Raw genomic sequence first — 22,790 nt, 5'->3', positions numbered from 1 at the left:
GGTTTGAGATGACCAAAAGAAGAAGTCTCAACCCAAATAAAAGAAAAGAAGAACAAGAAAAGAATTTGAACTCTCAGTGTAGAAGCGGAGAAAAGTTGTGGGCTGCTTAAGATATGATTGAAAGCACAAGTTTTGCATGTCCCGCCTTGATCCGAAAAGCTGAAGAAGGATGAATCAGCAGTTGCAACTAACGAGCATCAAGATTCAGATCAGAGTATGTAGAAAGAACCAGCCAAGACTCAAGATCAAGCTTTAGAAGGTTTATAGATAGGAATAACTCGTAGTTGATAGGCTTAGCTAGTTTAGCTTTTCATCTTTTATTTCAGTGTAATAAGGAGGTCAGCAAGCAGAAACCAGCAGCAATAGTAGTGAAATCACAGTTTGCCGGTAGCCCCAGCTACCAAAACTTTCAGAACTACACTGACCTGATTCCTTTATAGCCAAGGATATGTAGGCAAACTCCAAAGCAAGGTTCGGTCAGACGTTTTCAAAAGATGCTTCTCATGGAGTTTCAAATGGGCAAAAATCGCTCGTAATAGCTCATTTTATCTTTGCCTGAAAATCCTACGTGTTTCAGAGCAAAAAGGGGCAGCTGTGAGCACGTGATTTTTGCCCTATATGAAATACTCCTATAAAATTCAAACAAATAGATTTTTTCCAATTATTTGCCATTTTGTAGGATTTTGTTAACTGTTTGCATTTTTGTGCACGTTTAATTTTTATTAAAATCATGAAAAATATCAAAAATACGATGCATTGCATTTAGGTTTTGTTTTTACATTTTTGGATTCATTAGTTAATTATTTATTTTATTAAAAAATGAAAATCACAAAAATGACTCATTTTTACATTTTTTACCTTTTAATTTATAGATTATTGATTTTTTCCCTTTTAATTTAGGATCAAACAATTTTTGTAATATTATAATTAGATAATTAGTTAGTTTTAAAATTTACATAAATTTAGGAATTTAATATTTGATTTTTAATTAAAGAAAAAGAAAAACAAAAACAAAAAAAGGAAATAATTGGGTAATTGAAGAAAGGGGTTTGAATATTGAATTTGGGTTAATTTTTACACCAAAATCGGCCTAATTTCCCCTAGAAAATTCATCCAGGTCCAAGCCCAAAATACCCTACCCGGTCAGACCTCCCTTTACCCCCAAAACGTCGTTGTTGCGTTGCAAAACTATGCCGTTTTGATGCCATGGCCTCATTAAACGACCAATCCCCCCCCCCCCATTTTTTCATTAATTCATTTTGCCCCATTAGCTTAAACCTAGGTCTGTTCTCCTTCAGAAATCGCTGCCCATCACCATTGTTCTTCCGCAGCCCGGAAATCATCTCGCAGCGGCGGACCACCTCCAAAAGCCTCCAAATTTCAACCACCCAGCCCCACCATCCCCTCATTCATATTCCACTATTGATTTCCTCAAAAGGCCACTCATTTTCTCCGAATTTGAATCTAAGAAATAAAAATTCAGACTTTTTACTTTTGTTTGATTTTTCTTTACTTAGTCCTCAATTCATGATAAAGCCCCCGTGAATTCCTCAGATTTTCAACAAAGGGAGTTCGTTTGATGTCAAGAATGCCCTATCTCATAGATTCGGTAGGATTTCGGGCAAATAGCAGTGAACGATTCAAAATTCTTCGAGCCACTGTCTCATCTTGTCTTGGGCATGTGGTGAAGATTGTTGCGTGAAGCATTGGCCATGGATGAATGTCCGGCTAGTATTTATGTAACAATTCCCACCATTGGCCGAGTTTTGTGTTCATCGGAGTTCAAATGGATTCATTACTGCCTTTCTCCGAGTTGTCGAAGCTTTTGGCAATTTAATCGGTATAATTCTCCTCCCTTTTCTTCACATCATCTACCGTGATGCCATTTTCTGTCTAAAAAATTATTTTTCTAGGGCATAATTAATTAATCAGTGTTTAATAGCTCAATAATTAGGCATAATAACTTTCATGATATATATTTTCTTAAAAAAATGCATCATTAGTCTTTGTTTAATCAAATATTGGTTTATTTTTGCATAAGTTTGTTTTGTTATAGGTTGGAGTTCACATTTGGTTTCTTTTAGTATAAAAGCCCAAGTAAATATTGGGCTTAAGGTTTATATGGTCCAGATCCAATACCACTAGGTTTAAACCTTAAAGCAATAAAAATAAAAAGGGGTAAATACAGGGCTACTAGGTTTGAATTGGATAGGATTTGAAGGAAGTTTATAGGAAGCTTCTAGAAAAGCTGACAGGGATCATTTTAGAGATAAAAGAGGGGGAAAATGGGGGGGGGGGGGGGGTAAGTTAATAAAATTAGAAGTTAAGGGGGTACTTTTAAATTACAAATCTGATTTGGTTTCCCTAAAATTCCTTCTATAAAAAGATACTCTTGCCAATGATTAGGGCACATAAAAAAGAGTAAAAAAGAGGGTAAACGATTGAGAACAAAATTCTTTCAAGGGTTCTTAAGAAATTTCGAGTTTTCTACTATTTTGTGGTTCTTCTTGGCTGGGTTTCAGAAGCTGGAACAGAACTTTGGGTTTGTTCATTGCTGATTTCTGCTGAGCTGACCTAGGAACTGCAATTTGCTTTGCTTCTTTAAGCTGGTTTTTTCCTTTTCTAGGTATTTTTCTGAATTTTTATATGTTTGGATTGAGTTGTCTTGAATGAAAAGTTGATTTCCTTAAATATTTGAGTGTAAATGAAGTTGGATTGTTACTCTTGCAATGATTGTGGGATTTTCAGCCTGTTTGGAGCTTTAAATCTGCTTTAGTTTTGTATTCTGCTTATTTGTTTTGTTAATTTGTGTAATGGTTGGAGTATTTGGACAAGGGAAGTGGTCTAATGCCATCAGTAGTTGATGAAACATGAATTTTGAGTGACATGATGTCTTCTTCTTTCTTTTTCTTTCTTTGAGAAGCATTGTTATGTTAGTTATGAGTAGTATGAGGCATCATTTACTAAATACCTTTTGATTTTAAGGTTGAGGATATTGTGTAGAGCATACAAATTTGGTTGTAGTCTAAATAAGAGTTCTACTATAGTATTCTGTATATGAAATGTGTAGATTTTTGTGTTAAAGATTGTTTGATTTTGATCACCTAGCTGTAGTTTGTAGATCTGACCACTAATTGGTTAGATTGGTAAGCTCTAAAGCCAATGGAGGAATTTAAAGTTGTTGAAAAGGGATTTGGAGCCGAAGATCCAATCAGACCATGTATTAGTTTAGTTTGTTATTGTTAAATAATTTTGTATACATTAGAAAGCATTAATTACTAAGAGTTGTGATTGAAATGGCCAGAATTGTAAATTCCAACTTCTAATAGTCTTTTTTTGAAATTTTAAATGCCAATGATTTCTTTTTCTGTATATTTGGTGTGTTGTTTCATTATCACTACTTTGACTATTTGTATAAGGAGTTTTTGAATCAACTTATTGTATTGGGCTTAGCTGAAGTTAGTTGTTATCCTAGTAAAGAATTCTAGAAAATTATTTGAGAGCCTGATACTTTCAGAAACGGTATTATATGCCTGGCCCATATTCTTGTAGTTAAAATTCACGATTTCTTTATCAGTTCAATTCGCACACTGTGGGTTCAAAATTGATTGTATTAAGTTCTTGAGCTTTAACTTATCAACCTGATTATGACCAAAGTGAGTGTACAAGCTGCTGGCTCTTTTGTTCCCAAAATCCATTTGGCTCAAAGTTTGGCCCAATAGAAGAGGCTGACAAATTTGAAGTCACAAAGATTTTCTTGGAATTTTAGACGTTGTTTAGCTGTGGGCCTATTTTAGAGACCTCTAATGTAGCATGATCTTTCAAAAGGCTTAAATGATGCTTATGAAATTGAAAAGGTTGCTCAGCTCTCTTTTTCTTTAAAAATGATCATTTCCAATGCTTTGTGTCTAGTTCCCAAACGAACATTAGGCCGTTAAAATCCAAAGAAGTGTTGATTGATCCTTATACACTTAGCCACAAAAATCTCATTCTATGAGAGCCCGTACTCAATCTCAAGTTAATTTTAGGGAGTAAATATGAGCATCCGTAGTTTGTTGGATCTTTTTTAAAAAAAAAAAACAAATTGAGGCATGCCATTTATAATTGAACTCCATAATTCATGGCCCTCATATTAATACCAACTAGTATAGAAAACACTTTTGAATATTTCGCAGTTTGCTTTAGGCTCGTAATTAAAATCATCACAACTACGGGTACAGTTCCCGTGGCGTAGTTATGATACCTAATTTCAAATTAGATTAAAGTAGGAGCATCTTTAGTTTGCCTTAGCAAAATACAAATCTTTTCTTTTAAAAATAATTTGAGGTGTGTCATACGCAAATAAAATCTATAACCTATGGCCCTCACATTAATATTAACTTTGTATAGAAAAACACATTTTTAAACATTCGTAGATTGCTTTAGGCGCGTTTATAATAAAATCATCCCTGTTACGAGCACGATTTCTATGACGTAGCTGTGATACTTAATTCCCAAAATCCGGGGGTACATTTATGTGATCCGGCTACAACTTCTAATAACTTTTGATAAATTAAACACGTTGTAGATCGTGGGTACGATTCCCGTGACATGATTCGCAATGTGTATCAAACAAACAAGTGTACGACAATCGTAACTTATTCCAGATTAATTTCATAAAATAATTAAAAGCGGTTATAAAGCTAAAAATGCACAATAGGTTAAAACATGTAGTAAAGAATATAATATGCCAATTATTAATAGTTTAAGCGACTGTGCTAGAACCACGGAACCCAAGAATGCCTAACACCTTCTCCCGGGTTAACATAATTCCTTATTTAGAATTTTTGGTTCGCGGGCTTTTAAAATAGAGTCGAAATTTTCTCGATTTGGGATTTTAAAATAAACCGGTGACTTGGGACACCGTAATAAATATTCCAAGTGGCGACTCTGAAAAATAAATAAATAATCCTATTTTGATTTATGTCACTTTAATTGGAAAAACACTCTTATACCCCTTCTCGGGTAGTAAAAAAGGAGGTGTGACACCCAGTAGAGTCGTCATGCTATCGCTCCCCTTTTTCTCGCGAAATCGGGTTTCGACACATGAAAACTCTTTTAAGGAAGGTGTTAAAAGAGAGAGTCGCCACCTAAAAGGTATGAGGTGCGTTAGGGCACCTATTTGCAAATAACTCTAGTTTTGCCAGTTTACGTCACCAAAGATCGGGTAAGGGCTCAAATTACCTTAAAGAGAAGGTGTTAGGCACACTTTGAGGTCCACAACTGTGAGTCCCCGAACTCGAATTATATGAATTAGTCAGACAAACAAAGACAAAGAAAGAAATATGTTTGGGATGTTTTATTAAACACAAATAATTGATTTAAAGACAAAATGGGAGGGGGTCCTAAATTTTTTAGCCTAAAGGATCACCCCATGAAGTAAATAATACTTCGTAACTCCCTCAAGATGGGGTGTTACTCATATTATTCAATGGGCACAGACTATCTGTCACGACCTAAAATCTAACCATGGTCGTGATGGCGCCTATCATGTTACAAGGTAAGCCTACTTCCCAAAATATTACTACTAAACCGATTATATGAAATTAATAAAACATTTCAACATTTAAATTTTTCATAAACTAAATCAACTCTAAATATAATATAAAAAAATACGGAAACAAGCCACAAACATCGGGGTGTCACTAAGTCATGAGCGTCTAAAACTATAAACTAAGATATATAAACTATCTAACTATCCAAAAGAAGAAATGAAAAGAGGAGTAACAAGGCCCTGTGGACGCTAGCAGCTACCTTGTAGTCTCCAAAGATAGCCGGCCTGAACTCAACGATCGCCGCTCTCTAACTCACCTGGATTTGCACATAAAGTGCAGGGTGTAGTATGAGTACAACCAACTTAGTAGTAATAGAAATAACTAAGGAACTGAGTAGTAGTGACGAGCTAAGCAAAACAGTCCAATTATTTATTTTCACAATTTACAATAAACATAAATAAACAGGTAAATTCAATAAAACCAATAAATGCCACAAAGAAGTTAACAGGTAAATGCAGCACCAGCAAAAGAAAATGCAACCTCACAACAATATCACTCCATCATTCAGCACTCCACACTCAATACACTTAACACTCTACGCTCACTGGGGATGTGTACAGACTCCGGAGGGGCTCCCAAAACCCAAGCGCTAAGCACAGACAACTCACGTGCCATCATATCAATACCTAGATCGGCACGGTCAACTCACGTGCTACGCGAACAACTCACGCGCTATGGTATCAATTCCTGGACCCGCACGCTCAACTCACGTGCTACGCGGACAACTCACGCGCTATGGTATTAATATCCTCACAATCAAGTCATTGGTCTCACTCAATCATGTACCTCACTAGCCTCACCATCATCAACAAATAAGGGAACACAACTCATATCAAGTATTACAGCATATTAGCAAATAATAAAGACTGAGGTAAACATGTACAATAATTTCTATGACTGAGTACAAATAATGTGAGCTTGAATCAGCCTAAGAATGATCTCTTACGTGAAGGCAAACAAGTTCAACAACAAGTAAATACATAACCACAGATAATATCTATTAGGTCTGGCAGCCTCACGGGACAGACCAAGTCTCAATCCCTCGAGGTATACACCCACACGCCCGTCACCTAGCGTGGGCTCACCTCCAAACAATCGCATGATATCAAATTCTCCGGGTTTATACCCTCAAAGCAAGAGTTAAAATTGTTGCTTACCTTGCTAATGGGAAGTTCCCCAACCTTGAAACGTCTACAACACCAACCAAACGGCCTCCAATGGCCTTGATATATGCAAAAATATTAATTAATAGTATCAATTTGACTAGTCGGGTCAACTCTCAATATCCTTAACCTTCAAGATTAGAGTTATATTTTTTATATTCCACCTATCAAATGCCAAAATTATAAAGGTAAAGACGTATCCCAGTGTTTCAATCTAAACTCAATGATAAATTACGATTCCTATAGAGTAATACCCTAAACCTTATGATGATTACAAGAAAGTAAAAGTTAAAAAGTATTCTGTACATAGAAAAAAATAAATTTTGTAACAGTAATTTCAAAAAGGGGAAATAACAATAATAAATTAAAAAAACACATGCGTAATTTTTCCAGTAGATTGCTTAGCATCTAACGTTAAAATTCAATCTTATATTTAATCTAAAGATCAATCATAACATAATCATTGGTCAATCACTAGTTAATCATTGAAATTCCTATATTACTTTTGCAAAAATAGAAACTATGTAGAAGCAGAAGTCAATAATTGTTTTTCTCAAAAATTATACCATAAGACATATACTTATTTTTTTTTAAATCATTATATAATTAATACAACATAATCCTTATTAATAATTGTTTCCGATCAAGCCGTCGTAATTAATTCCTACATTATATCTTTCCATAGTTACTTGCCAAAGTTTAATTCAAAGTGCATGATAAATAATTCCATACCTGAAACTTATAAAATTCTAAAGAATCTTCACAAATGGCAGCTCTCTGGTGCGCATCAACCACCCACGGCTTTTTAGCTAATTTAGTTTATGCCTTTGTGAACCAAGAAGGCAACTTTTCTTTTTTTAAAATCCTAATGCCCTAAAACGTGAGCAACAATTGGGGTAGTTGGGCCCAGTTCCTTCCTTTTTTTAGCTAGAGCCCATGGTTGTATAACTATCATATATAATTAACGAGTATTCTCTATTTTGTATTTATAATAACAAATCTCATTCTACTAGGTTAGTACTTTTTGGCACACGCGTCACAAATGACACTACGAACCTACTCCAACATCCAAAATTCCATTCCTATTCCGGCACCTAATTTTCCACTGTCGACCAAAATCGCTAAATTTCTAACTTCCGCCAATTCAAGTCTAATTCTACCATGGACCTCCAAATTACATTCCGGACACACTCCTAAGTCTAAAATCGCCCAACGAAACTAAGTGAATCATAAAATTCCCAATCCGAATTCGTTTACTCATAAGTCAACTTCCGGCAGACTTTTCTAACTTAGCTTTCTAACTAAAAGTCTAAGTGCCTCCTTTCACTCCAAAACTACTTCGAACCCAAACTACCAATTCAAAATAACTCAACACACAAATAAGCAAAAATAGGAGAAATGGGGTTGTAACTCTCAGAACGACTGGTCGGGTCGTTACATCCTCCCCCTCTTAAACAAACGTTCATCCTTGAACGAGCCTAAAAACATACCTGGAGTCGCAAATAAGTGAAACCTTTTGCAATACCTTCTCATCACATTCAATCATGTGAACTCATCTCGTGGTCACATCATACTCATCACGTATCCATCCAGCCACCATTTTCTCTAATAGGGACACTACTGGTCATATAGGTCCACAAGCGCGCTCTCACACAATCAACACCTCAGTGCTCAATCTACAGTCAAAACCCGGCCTCAAGTCCCCAGACTGGCCCAACATCAACACACAAAAATCACATCTCGCATCTCATCCAAGGAATCACAATTCGTCGATGCACAACTAATACCGAGCGCTCATGTGCGCATACGAATGCGTGGAAGGAATTCAAAAAGTTACATTTCAAGCTGAATCAATACTACACGATAAGAATTGAAGAAAGTGAAGTTTTCCTAAAGGTTTTGCAGCCTCTTGAAAATAAGTACAGACGTCTCTATACCGATCCACAAGACTCTACTAAACCCGCTCATGACTCGTGAGACTTATGTAACCTAGGCGCTGATACCAACTTGTCACGACCCAAAATCTAACCATGGTCGTGATGGAGCCTATCATGTTACAAGGCAATCCTACTTCCCAAAATATTACTACTAAACCGATTATATGAAATTAATAAAACATTTCAACATTTAAATTTTTCATAAACTAAATCAACTCTAAATATAATATAGAAAAATACGATAATGAGCCCCAAACATCGGGGTGTCACTAAGTCATGAGCGTCTAAAACTATAAACTAAGATATATAAACTATCTAACAATCCAAAATAAGAAATGAAAAGAGGAGTAAAAAGGCCTTGCGGACGCTAGCCGCTACCTTGTAGTCTCCAAAGATAACCGGCCTGAACTCAACGATCGCCGCGCTCTAACTCACCTGAATCTGCACATAAAGTGCAGGGTATAGTGTGAGTACAATCACCTTAGTAGTAATAGAAATAACTAAGGAACTGAGTAGTAGTGATGAGCTAAGCAAAACAGTCTAATTATTTATTTTCACAATTTACAATAAACATAAATAAACAGATAAATTTCATAAAACCAATAAATGCCACAAAGAAGTTAATAGGTAAATGCAGTACAAGCAAAAGTAAATGCAACCTCAGAACAATATCACTCCATCATTCAGCACTCCATACTCAATACACTCAACACTCTACGCTCACTGGGGATGTGTACAGACTCCGAAGGGGCTCCCAAAGACCAAGCGCTAAGCACGGACAACTCACGTGCCATCATATCAATACCTGGATCAGCACGGTCAACTCACGTGCTACGCGAACAACTCATGCTCTATGGTATCAATACCTGGACCCGCACGGTCAACTCACGTGCTACGCGGACAACTCACGCGCTATGGTATTAATATCCTCACAATCAAGCCATTGATCTCACTCAATCATGTACCTCACTAGCCTCACCATCATCAATAAATAAGGGAACACAACCCACAATAAGTATCACAGCATATTAGCAAATAATAGAGACTGAGGTAAACATGTACAATAATTTTTATGACTGAGTACAAATAATGTGTGCATGAATAAAGCCTAAGAATGATCTCTTACATGAAGGAAAACAAGTTCAACAACAAGTAAATACATAACCACAGATAATAACTATTAGGCCTCGCAGCTTCACGGGACGGACCAAGTCTCAATCCCTCGAGGTATACACCCACACGCCTGTCACCTAGCGTGGCCTCACCTCCAAACAATCTCATGATATCAAATTCTCCAAGTTTATACCCTCAAAGCCAGAGTTAAAACTGTTACTTATCTCGCTAATGAGAAGTTCCCCAACCTTGCAACGTCTATAACACCAATCAAACGGCCTCCAATGGCCTTAATCTATGCAAAAATATTAATTAACAGTGTCAGTTTGACTAGTCGGGTCAACTCTCAATATCCTTAACCTTCAAGCTTAGAGTTATATTTTTTATATTCACCTATCAAATGCCAAAATTTTAAAGGTAATGACATATCCCAGTATTTCAATCTAAACTCAATGATAAATTACGATTCCTATATAGTAATACCCGAAACCTTATGATGATTACAAGAAAGTAAAAGTTAAAAAGTATTCTGTACATAGAAAAAAATAAGTTTTGTAACAGTAATTTCAAAAGGGAAAATAACAACAATAAATTATAGAACAGATGTCGTAACTTTTCCAGTAGATTGCTTAGCATCTAACGTTAAAATTCAATCTTATATTTAATCTTAAGATCAATCATAACATAATCATTGGTCAATCACTAGTTAATCATTGAAATTTCTATATTACTATTGCAAAAATCGAAACTATGTAGAAGCAGAAGTCAATAATTGTTTTTCTCAAAAATTGTACCATAAGACATATACTTATTTTTTTTTAAATCATTATATAATTAATACAACATAATCATTATTAATAATTATTTCCAATCATGCTGTCGTAATTAATTCCTACATTATATCTTTCCATAGTTACTTGCCAAAGTTTAATTCAAAGTGCATGATAAATAAATCCATACCTGAAACTTATAAACTTCTAAAGAATCTTCACAAATGGAAGCTCTCTGGTGCACATCAACCACCCACGGCTTTTTAGCTAATTTAGTTTATGCCTTTGTGAACCAAGAAGGCAACTTTGTTTTTTTTTTTTTTTTAAATCCTAATGCCCTAAAACGTGAGCAACAATTGGGGTAGTTGGGCCCAGTTCCTTTCTTTTATTAGCTAGAGCCCATGGTTGTATAACTATCATATATAATTAACGAGTATTCTCTATTTTGTATTTATAATAACAAATCGCATTCTACTGGGTTAGTACTTTTTGGCACACGAGTCACAAATGACACTATGAATCTACTTCAACTTTCGAAATTCCATTTCGATCCCGGCATCTAATTTTCCACTGTCGACCAAAATCGCTAAATTTCGAACTTCCGCCAATTCAAGCCTAATTCTACCACGGACCTCCAAATTACATTCCGGACACACTTCTAAGTCTAAAATCGCCCAACGAAACTTACTGAATCATAAAATTCCTAATCTGAATTTGTTTACTCATAAGTCAACTTCCGGCTGACTTTTCTTACTTAACTTTCTAACTAAGAGTCTAAGTGCCTCCTTTCACTCTAAAACTACTTCGAACCCAAACTACCAATTCAAAACAACTCAACACATCTCAACAACACACAAATTAGCAGAAATGGGAGAAACGAGGTTATAACTCTCAGAACGACTGGTCGGGTCGTTACACTATCATCTCCTGCAATTCGATTACTATTTTTAAGTTGTTACCTAAAGCGCATTAGTTGATTCTAAACCATGCCTTATGTGTGCACTTCCCGTCCCATGCCTATGGTCTATGAGGCGTTTGGACCTCTATTTTGGGTGGTTCTAGACTTAACATAGGTTGCTCAAAATGAAAAAATTAGGCAACACACAAAACAAGTTGGCCTTCATGGAAAAGCAATTACGGGCTCAAGTTAGCCTCTACACTTAGACAACAAATGCACGCAAAAAAATTAGACGTTAAGTGTTAGACAGTTTTAGAATTGAGCCAAATGAAAGCCATTAAACCCTATAGACATGGTTTCTATGTGATCTCGTGCAGACAGTTTCAGATAGATGGTGCAATCTTATAGACGTGATTTCTAAACAACTGCACGGTTTAGGGAATCTGATATTGCATGCTCATTATTGGAATTACCGATTATAAGTGATTAAAACTATAGACATGATTTCTAAGTGATATACATAGTAGTTGGCAGTGATAACCATTGGAAATGCTCAGAATTACTCAATTTGATCCTATGGGCATACTTTCTAATGATGGCATAGCTAAGCAATAAAACAATGTGTGAAAGTTCAATATTAGCACTTAAAAGCGAGTGGGATTATCCTACAGGCGGAATTTCTACAATTAGCGATTGAAACTGGTTTTAGCTCCTATAGGCATGTCTCCTAAGTGAGTAACAACAACACATTAACCAATTAAGACCCTATAGGCATGATTTCTAAAATGCATATTTCTAGAACATAAACTAATATAATCCTATGATCATGGTATCTAGTGAATATGTTGCAATTGAAAGATTGGTCATTTTATTTCCTATAGGCATGATATGTAACAAACATGTAGAAGCAGAATATGTTAAAGAATTAAACACCTATAGGCAGGTTATCTAACATATACATTAGCAGAACATGTTCGAGCAAATTAAACACTTATAGGCAGGATTTTTACCCGTTTCATGCAAATATTAAAATAAATCCATTTTCCCAACTTTACTAACACCCAAATTGTTATTATAACATTATTACAGGACCAATAAATGAAATAAATTACAAAGTTATAAAATAACAATAGTAGGCCTTAGACATGCCCAAAGTATACCCAGCCTAGCCAAGCCTTCAATTTCGTATACATACAGGTTTCACCACAACCCGGAAGTCACATTCAGAAAATAACCAAAACCCAGTAGCCATCAAAGATTCAGAAAACAACCATGTACACAAGCCCATTGGCTCATTCATCAGGTAGACGGGAGTAGAATGAGCATTTAGGACAGAGTGCCAAGAAACCTTAGACCCTAGTGTGTCATAGTTCACAAGGGTCTCAAAATGGACCCCGAGCAGTGCTCACACTAGGGAGCTTAATGATAGAACCTAAGTAGCATTGTCTTTCAGCCGGCTAAGCATGAAAACTCAAAAGAGCCTAGGTAACAAGTGAAAGTGAGTAAACTAAGGTTGAGAGACAGCAATAAAGGATACAAACATAGTCAAGTTGAGCAAATAGAGTAGATAATCAAACAAGCTTTACGTTTTAAGAAAAGACTTAGCAAAGATTCAGAAGAACAAGTTCAACACCTAATGCATAAGTTGTCACACATTAACAAAACAAGTTTGCAGGATTGGTGTACACAGACTCATAGTAAGGAAAAGGTTCAAATTATACGAAGTATAGGTGTTAGTGTTATAAGAAGGAATCATATTAATTGACAACAGAATTTAGACCGGATGAAATCAGATCATTGCAACTACTAGGAAGTCAAGACATGTTAGAAGCATACTATTAAGGAACAGGATCAAACATGCTACATAAGCAGGATATCATCACAACAAATTCAGAATAGGACATGAAACAGACTTATGCTATATAGTTAATGTATACATTCATGCTTTTGAACACAATCAACTAGTCTCTTAAAAGGGATACGAATCATGTAAGTAAAGCATGGTCAAGTAACAGGATTGATAGCAAAATTAGACAACAAAGAGATGCAAAGGTCCTAAACATCAGTAAGTTGTGACACATAGGCTAGATGAGCTTTAAAGGAATCTAATTCACTCAAATCGGGTTTACGCATGCTTTAAACTGTCAATATGAAGTTAAAAGTTAAGGAGAGCTAAAAGTTGAAGTAGAACAAACAGAATTGCACACAAAAACAACCCAGAAGAACACATTAAGCAAAACTCTAGGAGTGAAAACATATGCAAATCACAGATACATAGGAATGAAACTACAAAGTCCAGTAACTCACCAGTTAAGTGAAAAACAAGAAAGAACAAAAGTCCACAGTATTCTGAATATCAACGAAGAGCAAGAGCCCAGAATTTTGGTGGCCTTGGCTTTTAGTCGGCCAAGAACCAAAGTATAGAACGAGATAATGAAGGAATAACATAATATAGCTTAAAATTTTAGTGAGATTACAACGATTCAAGTCTATATTAAAGGGTAATGGGGAATGGTTTATATAGTAGTAGAAATTAAACAAGTAAACAAGGAAACACTGTAAAATCAACAATAAATAAGGAAGCAATAACATGAAGAATCAACAAAAATCGGATTTAGGGAAAAATAGGTAAACCCTAGTTTTTTAGGGAAAGCAAATATTACCAGAATATACATGAAAATAGTAACATAGGACAAACATAGACATTATAACACTTAAAATCAGAGAATCAAACCAATTTTGTTTCGATCTAAAGAGATCTGAAAACCCTAGTTTTAGGGTAAGTAAGAATCAACATAAAATACACAGAGATTCGTACCCATGATAGAACAAAAGATGAATATAGACGGAATAGCAGAAAGGTCAAGGATTTGAACCGATTTTGGTTCGATTTTGATGAGATTTGCTTACCATGTTTAGGCAAGCAACTAGGTAACATCACAGACGAACAACCAGTAGTAAGAGGAGATCAATAAGGTAAGTGAATCAACGATTGATTCCGTTTTAGAGCCAGATTTGGAGAGGTTGAGACATACAACGGCTAGGGTTCATAGAAGAAGAGGGGAGAGTATTCAAAGGTGGCGTCTGAGATGGAATGGTAGGGTTTGGGGTGGGTTAGGTTAATTAAAGTGGGGGAAGGATATGGGTCGTTGATCTCAGAGATCAACGACCACAATTAAGAAGGGGGTTAGGTCGGGTTTATTTAGACGGGTTTGGGCTGGTGTATGGGGTATTAGGCTGGTGTATTACGTCCGAAAATAGGTTTAAAATTAGGCTATTATTTAAATACCTAATATTTAGCAAAAAATGATTTATAAAAATAATTAATAAATAACAAAAATATTATTTATGCACTAAAATGGTTAAGAATAATGACTTAACATTATAAAAATATAAAAAGTTATTTTCTGCATAAATAATATAATTATACACGGACATTGGCTATTAATAACAAAAATATGTAATTAGCCTAAAAATACAAATGTAATTATTAAAAATGTAGTAAAATATTTAAAACATATATGTTGGTGTAAATTATGAGTTTTGATGATTACATTACCATAAAAATAACCTAAAGGATAATTATTGGATATTTATACAATAAAATGCACAAAGAAATTAATTTAAAACCTTTAAAAATTATGAAAAAATATGTAAAATGCTTGTATAGGTTTATAAACTAAATAATGATGCAAATATACTATTTTAAAAATATGAGGGAAAAATTAAGTATCAACATTGACTAAAACATAAGTTTGGGGGAGAGACGAGAAGATTGAAAAAGGTATCAAGGTATAAAAAAGAAATGAAGAAAAGGAAAGGAAAAGAAAAAGAAAGAAAGAACAAAAAGAAAAATTCAAAAAGAAAGTGAATAAGTTAAAGAGTTGAAGGGATTCAAAGAAAAGTAACGATGCAAAGAATGGAGAAAACAAAGAAGGAGAATTGAATATCATGACCAAGAAAGAGTGATGTTAAGTCTCTCTAGTTCTCCTAAGGAAAAATAAAATTCCTCAAAGAGTCGGAAAAACATGAGCCGAAAGGAGAAAAATGAAGTGCTTAAGGAAAGATAAACCCATTCTATTCCAACATATCCAACCTTAGTCCAAAAGCCGTCATTACATTCTGAAAAAGCCCTACGTGATTTCAAACCGAGTGAACTTATATTAGTGGTGATATACATAAGGGGCAAGCATATGGTACTTAGAGTCGTACTTGGGACATTCTTTTGAGAGAGATGAGAGAACATTTCACAAATATCTTAGTTGAGTGCTACATTCTTAAGTGAGATATTCTAACGAAAGGTAGAGGAGTAGAAGTTTGGGATCCACAATGACCTACATAAAAGAGAGAGCTTTTTTGATGAATAAAGTCAACTCTTGATGCTTAAGTGCCACATTAGAACTATTTGTGCTTAAAAATACAAATCATTGTCTTTTTAATAATTCTTAAGTGTTGTAGGTAATTGTTGGTCCCAATTGATGTGTGATTGATGCATCTTATATTAGCTGGAATAGCTCTTAACTTGTGGAGGTGGGAATTACCTTATTTGCTTCAGGAAAAGTAAAAGCTTAAGTTTGGGGGAGTTGATAAATGGGGATTTGACTACTTATTAGCGCCTTTTAGCTTTCGTTTTAGTCTAAAAGCGTTAAATTAGATTCCGAAAGCTGATGAATTATGCTTAATTGTAGGAGTATTGGAAAATGAGGCACTAAGATGAAATTCAACTCAAGAAGGAGTGATCTGAAATCAAGGACGAAATTATGTATAGAAGCTCAAATTGTGGACCGCAGATTTCCATCTGCGGCCACAGATTGTGAAGACAAGCTCATCAAAGATAAGTGCAAAGTGTGATACACACATCAAATGTGCGGCCGCAGAAGCTATTCAAGAGAAGAAGTTCAGTAAGTGTTCATTTCAATAATCGAAGGAAGTACGGACCGCACAATTATTGTGCGGTGGCAGAAGTCAGCTACGCGGCTGCACTCAAAAACATGCGGTCCACAGAAGAGCCTTGTACAGCCGCAACCAGAAATGTGCGGACCATAAAATATGAGACATATGGCTACGTTTTAGAATTGTGCAGCCACAGATTCAATTCCTATCAAGACTGAAGCAAAGTGCGGACCGCACATGGAATTGTACGACCGCAGAACCTCTGAAAGAGTATTTTTGTCCTAAAATTCCAGCATTGTATAAATAGAATAGTTTCACTTTTTAGGTCAAGTTTTTAATATTCAAAGTGTTGTAGTCATTTCTTCTTGCTACTTCAGGTAACTTTAGCTTATTTTGGTGATTTAACATTGGATTTTTATATTTTAATCTTTCAATATGAGTTTTATTATCTTTTCTTCTTTGTTTTTTTCTACACCCACTATGAGTTAGATTTTTACTAGGGTTGTGACCCAACCCTAGTGTGTAAACCTTATGGGTGATTAATTTTATGCTTGTTTATGAATAGGTGTTTGTTATTTAGCCAGGTTCATGCTTCAATTGTGAAATTAATGGTTGCAAAGATTGATTTATGCCTATTTGACTTAGTCTCTTCTTGAGAAAGAGAGGCGTAGTCGAGGTTAACTTAGGTAACAAGGAATTGGGTCAATTGAGAGATTGATAAACCCAATTAAAGGGTTCAACCTAGAGATAGTAACAACCCGACTTGAGCTCTTATCAACTATTTTGGTAGATATCCATTTGGTCTTGAGAAAGCCAAATTGGGAAAAACCACTCTCTAACCAAGAGTTATTGAGTAGGCAACATAGTGTTGTGAGCTATAATACACCCCATCTAATAAAAGAACATAAAAGTCTTTATCCCATTAGGCAAACATCTACGTCATAGTCATAGTTCTATGCCTTTTTAGATCTTTGAAAAACATTCAAAAATAATCATATCTAGTTTTATACCTTTAGATTTGCAATCCTTAGTTAATTTTAGAAGTAAAAACAATACCTTGTTTGTGGAAGTATTATCTAGATACTTCACGTACTCACTCCAAATATATACTACTAACTCCCATCTCAGCTCCCTATGGATTTGATCCCGACTCCTTGTTGGGTTTTGTTATTGCAAACGGCTGTGTCATACCTCGTTAGAGGCGTGCATTTGGACATGATTAGTTAGCTAGATGTGTGGACTCCTGCTATGGAAACTCAAGGTAAACCTGCTTCTATGTTCGCATGCTTCAGAGTCACCTTCTGATGTTATTTTTACACTATTTATCCTTAATTCGGAACAGTTATATTTAGAGGTTTCTAGCAATAACAAAAAAACTCTATAGAGCTTATGACTTGTATTACCGGTTTTGGGATTGTAAACTTAATTCCTTCTCTGCATTTGTAAATTGTAATTTATTTTTGTTGTTATTTCATTAAATGTTCGGCTTACCTAGTCCCTAGGACTAGGTTCCATCACGACATCCTATGGAGGGAAAGTTGGTTCGTGATAAGTTGGTATCAGGGCTCAAGGTTCATAGGTGCTATGACTCATAAGCGAGTTTAGTAGAGTCTTATGGATCAGTACGGAGATGTCTGTACTTATCTTCGAGAGGCTACATAACTATTAGGACAGTTTCCCTTCATTCATTCATATCGTGCGAGTTTATTGATCTTTGAATGTAAGCTTTGTCATTCTATTCTATCATATATGGTGAGGACACGAGCTGTAGTTACTAATAATGCTACTCCCAGAGCAGGTATCGCTAGAGACAGGCACACGGGCAGAGGCCAAAGAGGAGCACGTGTCGCGGCTACGGCACCTTCCAAAGTAGCACTTGAGGATCTGCCAATAGCTTCGGTTGGGGGCATGTATCGGAGGCACCTCCTACTTTCAAGGCCAGTAGACTTGTAAGGTTCAAGAAATATGACCCTCCTACTTTCAGTGGTTTGGATTTAGAGGGTGCTTAGGGTTTTCTAGAAGACTGCTATCGCATTCTCCACATAATGGGTATTGTGGAGACGAATGGGGTTGCTTTTACTATGTTCTAGCTTAGAGGGACAGCTTATCAAAGGTGGTGGGAATATGAGTTAGGTAGCCTAGCAGATTTAGCTCCTTTCATTGGCTTAGTTTTAAGAGATGTTCCTGAGAGAGTTTGTACCTCAGTCCCTTCGGGATGCATGGTGAGTGGAGTTTGAGTAGCTACGTTGGGGCACTATGTCAGTGTTAGAGTTTGCAATTAGATTCAGTGATTTGGCTAGATATGCACTTGCTTTGGTCGTTACAATTAGATAGCATGTCTGTAGATTCATTGAGGGGCTTAGGCATGATATTCGATTCAGCATGGCTTAGGAGTTGGAGACAGATGTTTCATTTTAGCAGGTGGTAGAGATCACTCAGCGATTAGAGTGCATGTGGGATCAGGAGAGAGAGGCCAGGAGGGGCCAGGCGAGAGAGGACATGCGAGGTTAGGAGAGAGGGGATAGGAAGGTTAGGAGGCCTCACAAACTTGAGAGATCAGCTGGTCCTCATTTTGGATGCATGGTACGATATGGTAGAGGTTTTGTGGGTCAGCAAGTTCAGTTTGCATTTCAGGCTTCGCATGGTGTTTCAGGTGCTCATGGGTCTCAGATCACCCATACCGCACAATTCCTACAACCATCTCAGCAGAGAGGTTGCTTTGAGTGTGCAGATACCAGCCACATGGTGAGAGATTGTCCCAGACTCCAGACAGATATGTCACAATATGGTATTCAGGCAAGGATGCCCCGCCCGTTGATGTGTTTCATACAGTAGGTCTGAGTCTGTTTCTCCAGGTGATGTAATATAGGTATGCTTTCTATTTGTTATAGATGAGCACAATTCGTATTTTATTTCTGTTCTACTTATCATGGTGAGCCCTCCTATTTTGCTTCACATGTGGGTGGGTTTTGTTATTTAGTATTATGCTTATGTGTTTCCCCTGTTGGGAGATTCTATGAGTGCTAGCCCGTTTCTATCATTTCTTATTCATTATTTAGAGTTATGAGACTAGAAGTAAATTCATGTTGTCCATTACGGTAGGTTTTCATTTGATTACTCTACCAATATGGGAACCAGTACGTGTTGTTATTTTGTTGGCAGAGTTGAATTAGTGGAAGGTTTCGGTTGGTATGATGTGTACTCTACTTGTGATTCAGAGTTGAGGGTGAGACCCCCGTAGTTTTATGTGATTTGATGTGTTTGAACCGGGTTGCGTGCTATGGTAAAAGTTATATCAGGATGAGATCACTGTGATTTATTCATATACCTTAATTCTTCTTTGTAAATTAATGCGTAGCATGGTACTAACAGAGAGTTGTGCCTGTCGAGCTTGTTTAATATTTCTCTTATGTGTTTCTCCTTACATATTCAGTCATTTTTTCGTGCTATGCTTATTTGAATTTTCGCTTGCATGGTATGTGTCCGATGGCGTTAGATGTGAGTTGCTGATTTAGGTGAATAGTTATGAGGTCTTCATGTTTCTTTCGTCATTGTCAGTGCTGTGGAGGGTTCAAACAGGGTTCTAACGGATATGAGACTAATTTCCGGTATTGGATCTGATTATGGGAAGCTATTGTGATCAGAAATGTTATTATGGGCCTATGAGTGATGAGTCACGTTGTGTGGTTGTACTTTTTGGGGTAGGCATAATTATTGCAACTGGTTGAGGCTGATACCGAGTGTGAGTGTGGGAATCGGGTCTTTTGGAGATGAGCGAATGGTGAAAGTTTGAGTGTAAGGCTTAATGGTATTGGTGGAAGGGATAAATTGCAATTGAAATGGTGTCGACAGGCTTATGTGGATCGGGGTGACATGGGGTCACCCCGCGGGTGTATGTTTTTTTACCTTGAAAATAGTAACTACAGTCATATTTGATTTTGCGATTCTAAAAATACGTGACTTATTTTAATACTAGTTGTTAGGCAGTAGATGCTAAGTGTAAGTAAAGAAAATAAGAAATGCAAACCAATAGGATCACAAGGCTGGGCTCCGAGCTGGCTAGAGCAGAGCCTCGAGGTCTAGATGGGGCTAATAGCACTGAACAACTGATGAAGAATTAATGACAATGAGGGCCTTAAAGATGGACTTCTGCGGTTAATAATGAGCAATAAATGAAGAACAATAAATTAACAATGAATGAACAAGTAAAAATGTATAGAACAATTGTTTAAGCAAAGAGCAGAGAATGTTGTGTTGTATTCACTATGTTGTGTAATAATCCCAATACAAGAGGCTTTACAATATGATAAGGGTCCCATTTATATAGAAAGGGTGGGAAATGCTATTGGTACAACTGTATAATGGTTCAGTACTAACTTGTCCTATTCTTGCATGCCCTGTCAGTTTCGATCACGTGCCCCTGGGAATTTTCCGCTTTTCCATGATTATCGTCGAATTTCCTCCTACCTCAAGGTATTCCGTGATAAGTCCTCGGTATACCTTCCCAAGGCGAGTGCTTTGGGGAAGAGCCCTGAATCATTCTCCGAGCCTATCGGGCTCGGAGTATCATAGAAGCCTCAAAACTGGCCTTTGTTGATTTTTACCATATATAGATAGTCCCCGCATTCCTTGGAATGAAATAACAAGGAACGATTTGAATTATTCAACTCTTCAGTACCTTTACCATTACATCAATTATGTCATGTGAGCAGCTAATGTGACAAAAAAGGGATGTTCAAAAGTCACGTTCGTACGGCTCTTGAGAAGCCTCAAATTGATTATAATGGCCGGTTGTCCTTTGGCTTTTCCAACACACGCTACTAGCCTTTATAAATACTCCAATCCTTCTCTCCTTACACTTCATCATATATCCAAACATTCAACAGATCTTCTCACTTCTTTCATGTGTTCGTCTCTCATCCAGTTTTTCTCTTTTCCTCTGAGATCTTACAGTAAAAATGGCGAAAACCTCTAAAACTGTTTCCTACAATGACAAAGCTTCTTTACCTTCAAGCTCGTCTAAGGATAAGACCATAGTACCTCCTTTACTTGAAGAGTGCATCCTTGGACTCTGTGAAACATCCTCCGATTTCACGATTGACAAGCCTTCTTTGAATTCGGGGCAATGCGAACCGATATCCCGGTATATTAGCCTAATAACCGACATTAGGAAGGTAAAAATGGATTGCCGCTAGGGAGAGGCAGTGCACGTAGAGATTCCTTCTCGGGAGGAAGATGTAACGAGGTACAAACCCGGTTTTCTTAGAGTATATACATATCCTTTTACCCTATGTCCGGTAGAACCATCCTCTCCATCAATAGACCCTGTAATCCTTGATTTCTGTGGATAGAACCGGGTGACGCTCGGTCAAATTCATCCATTATTCTTGTGCTATGTCTACATTATTAGGTACTTTGCAAATATGGCCGAGGGGGTACCTTTTACCCTTGACTATTTGATTAGGTTGTACAGCCCCAAAACTTTATCGAGGCAGCCTGATTAAGCTTCAACATCGGGCTTTGAAGGCCTTCTTTGCCTATACCGACAAAGGCAAGGACATAGGGTGGATGAGTCGCTTTGACCGAGTTAGGACTTCAGATCTAATTCATGTTGAAAGGATGCCATTCCCCGTTGAATGGAACATGAATCGTAAGTGAATATGCCGATTAAATATTTTTTTCCTTTGGACCATTTTCTCTCTTGCACTAACTTCCTTCGTTGATACAACTGTTGAGTGGTACCCTTGTGCGGTTAAGGATCTCTCAGGCTAGGTTTTCTAGCTTGATTCGACTTGCTCGTATGCTAAGCGCGTATGGCGCAAACTGGCCAAGGGCCGATGGGAAGCTAAAAACCACGGTGCGGTTTCTCTTCTACCGTACTTGAGCTTGTTACCGGAGGTACCCCTTAACCGTATTCTCCACTTTCGTAGCTGCCTTTTGCATTTATGCAGGCCTGGGAGATGCCTCTTTGATAAGGAAAGACTACTCCGAGGAGGCGAAAGCTCAAAAGTCTAAGGTTGATTCAGTGGCCCTAACTTCGGAAGCAGCAGAGAGTCCCTGAGCTGGGGGCGAAGAGAGATAATTCCCCGCTAGCACATAGGGGAAAAGGAAGAGTGTGTACTTCAGATCTTGCTGAGCCGATGGCTATGGACCTGAAGGCTTCTGAACCAAGAGTTGCTAATGTTGTCCCACCTCGGGCCAAAGAGGCTCTTAAACGTGATGTCCCTAAGCCGATCGACAGCCAAAACATTTCCCGAGTTCAGGGGCACTCGGTAAATGAGTTAGGGGGCCCCAACCCTGAGGTTCCCTAAAGGAAAGTGAAGGCCCCGATCGATCCAACCGGGGTTATTGACGTGGGTGATTCTCTGTCGGGCCCGACATCCTTTCTGAGGGAGATACGGGATGCCCAAAATAGAGAGACT

At 37.0% G+C, this 22,790-nt stretch overlaps 1 protein-coding gene across 1 annotated transcript in view; it reads left to right on the top strand.

Annotated features, from left to right (window-relative positions):
* The window catches only part of LOC138887235 (uncharacterized), a 33,398-nt gene extending 13,390 nt beyond the window's left edge, over window positions 1-20,008 (top strand). Inside the window, exon 2 of the mRNA XM_070168959.1 lies at window positions 19,927-20,008. Within this exon, the coding sequence (XP_070025060.1) occupies window positions 19,927-20,008 (82 nt within the window). The remainder of the gene's footprint in view (window positions 1-19,926) is intronic.
* The last annotated feature ends 2,782 nt before the right edge of the window (window positions 20,009-22,790 follow it).

The sequence above is a fragment of the Nicotiana sylvestris genome, chromosome 3 (genome assembly GCF_000393655.2).
Source record: "Nicotiana sylvestris chromosome 3, ASM39365v2, whole genome shotgun sequence".
In the NCBI taxonomy this organism is placed as follows: Eukaryota; Viridiplantae; Streptophyta; class Magnoliopsida; order Solanales; family Solanaceae; genus Nicotiana; species Nicotiana sylvestris.
This window is presented reverse-complemented; position numbering and strand designations above follow the sequence as displayed.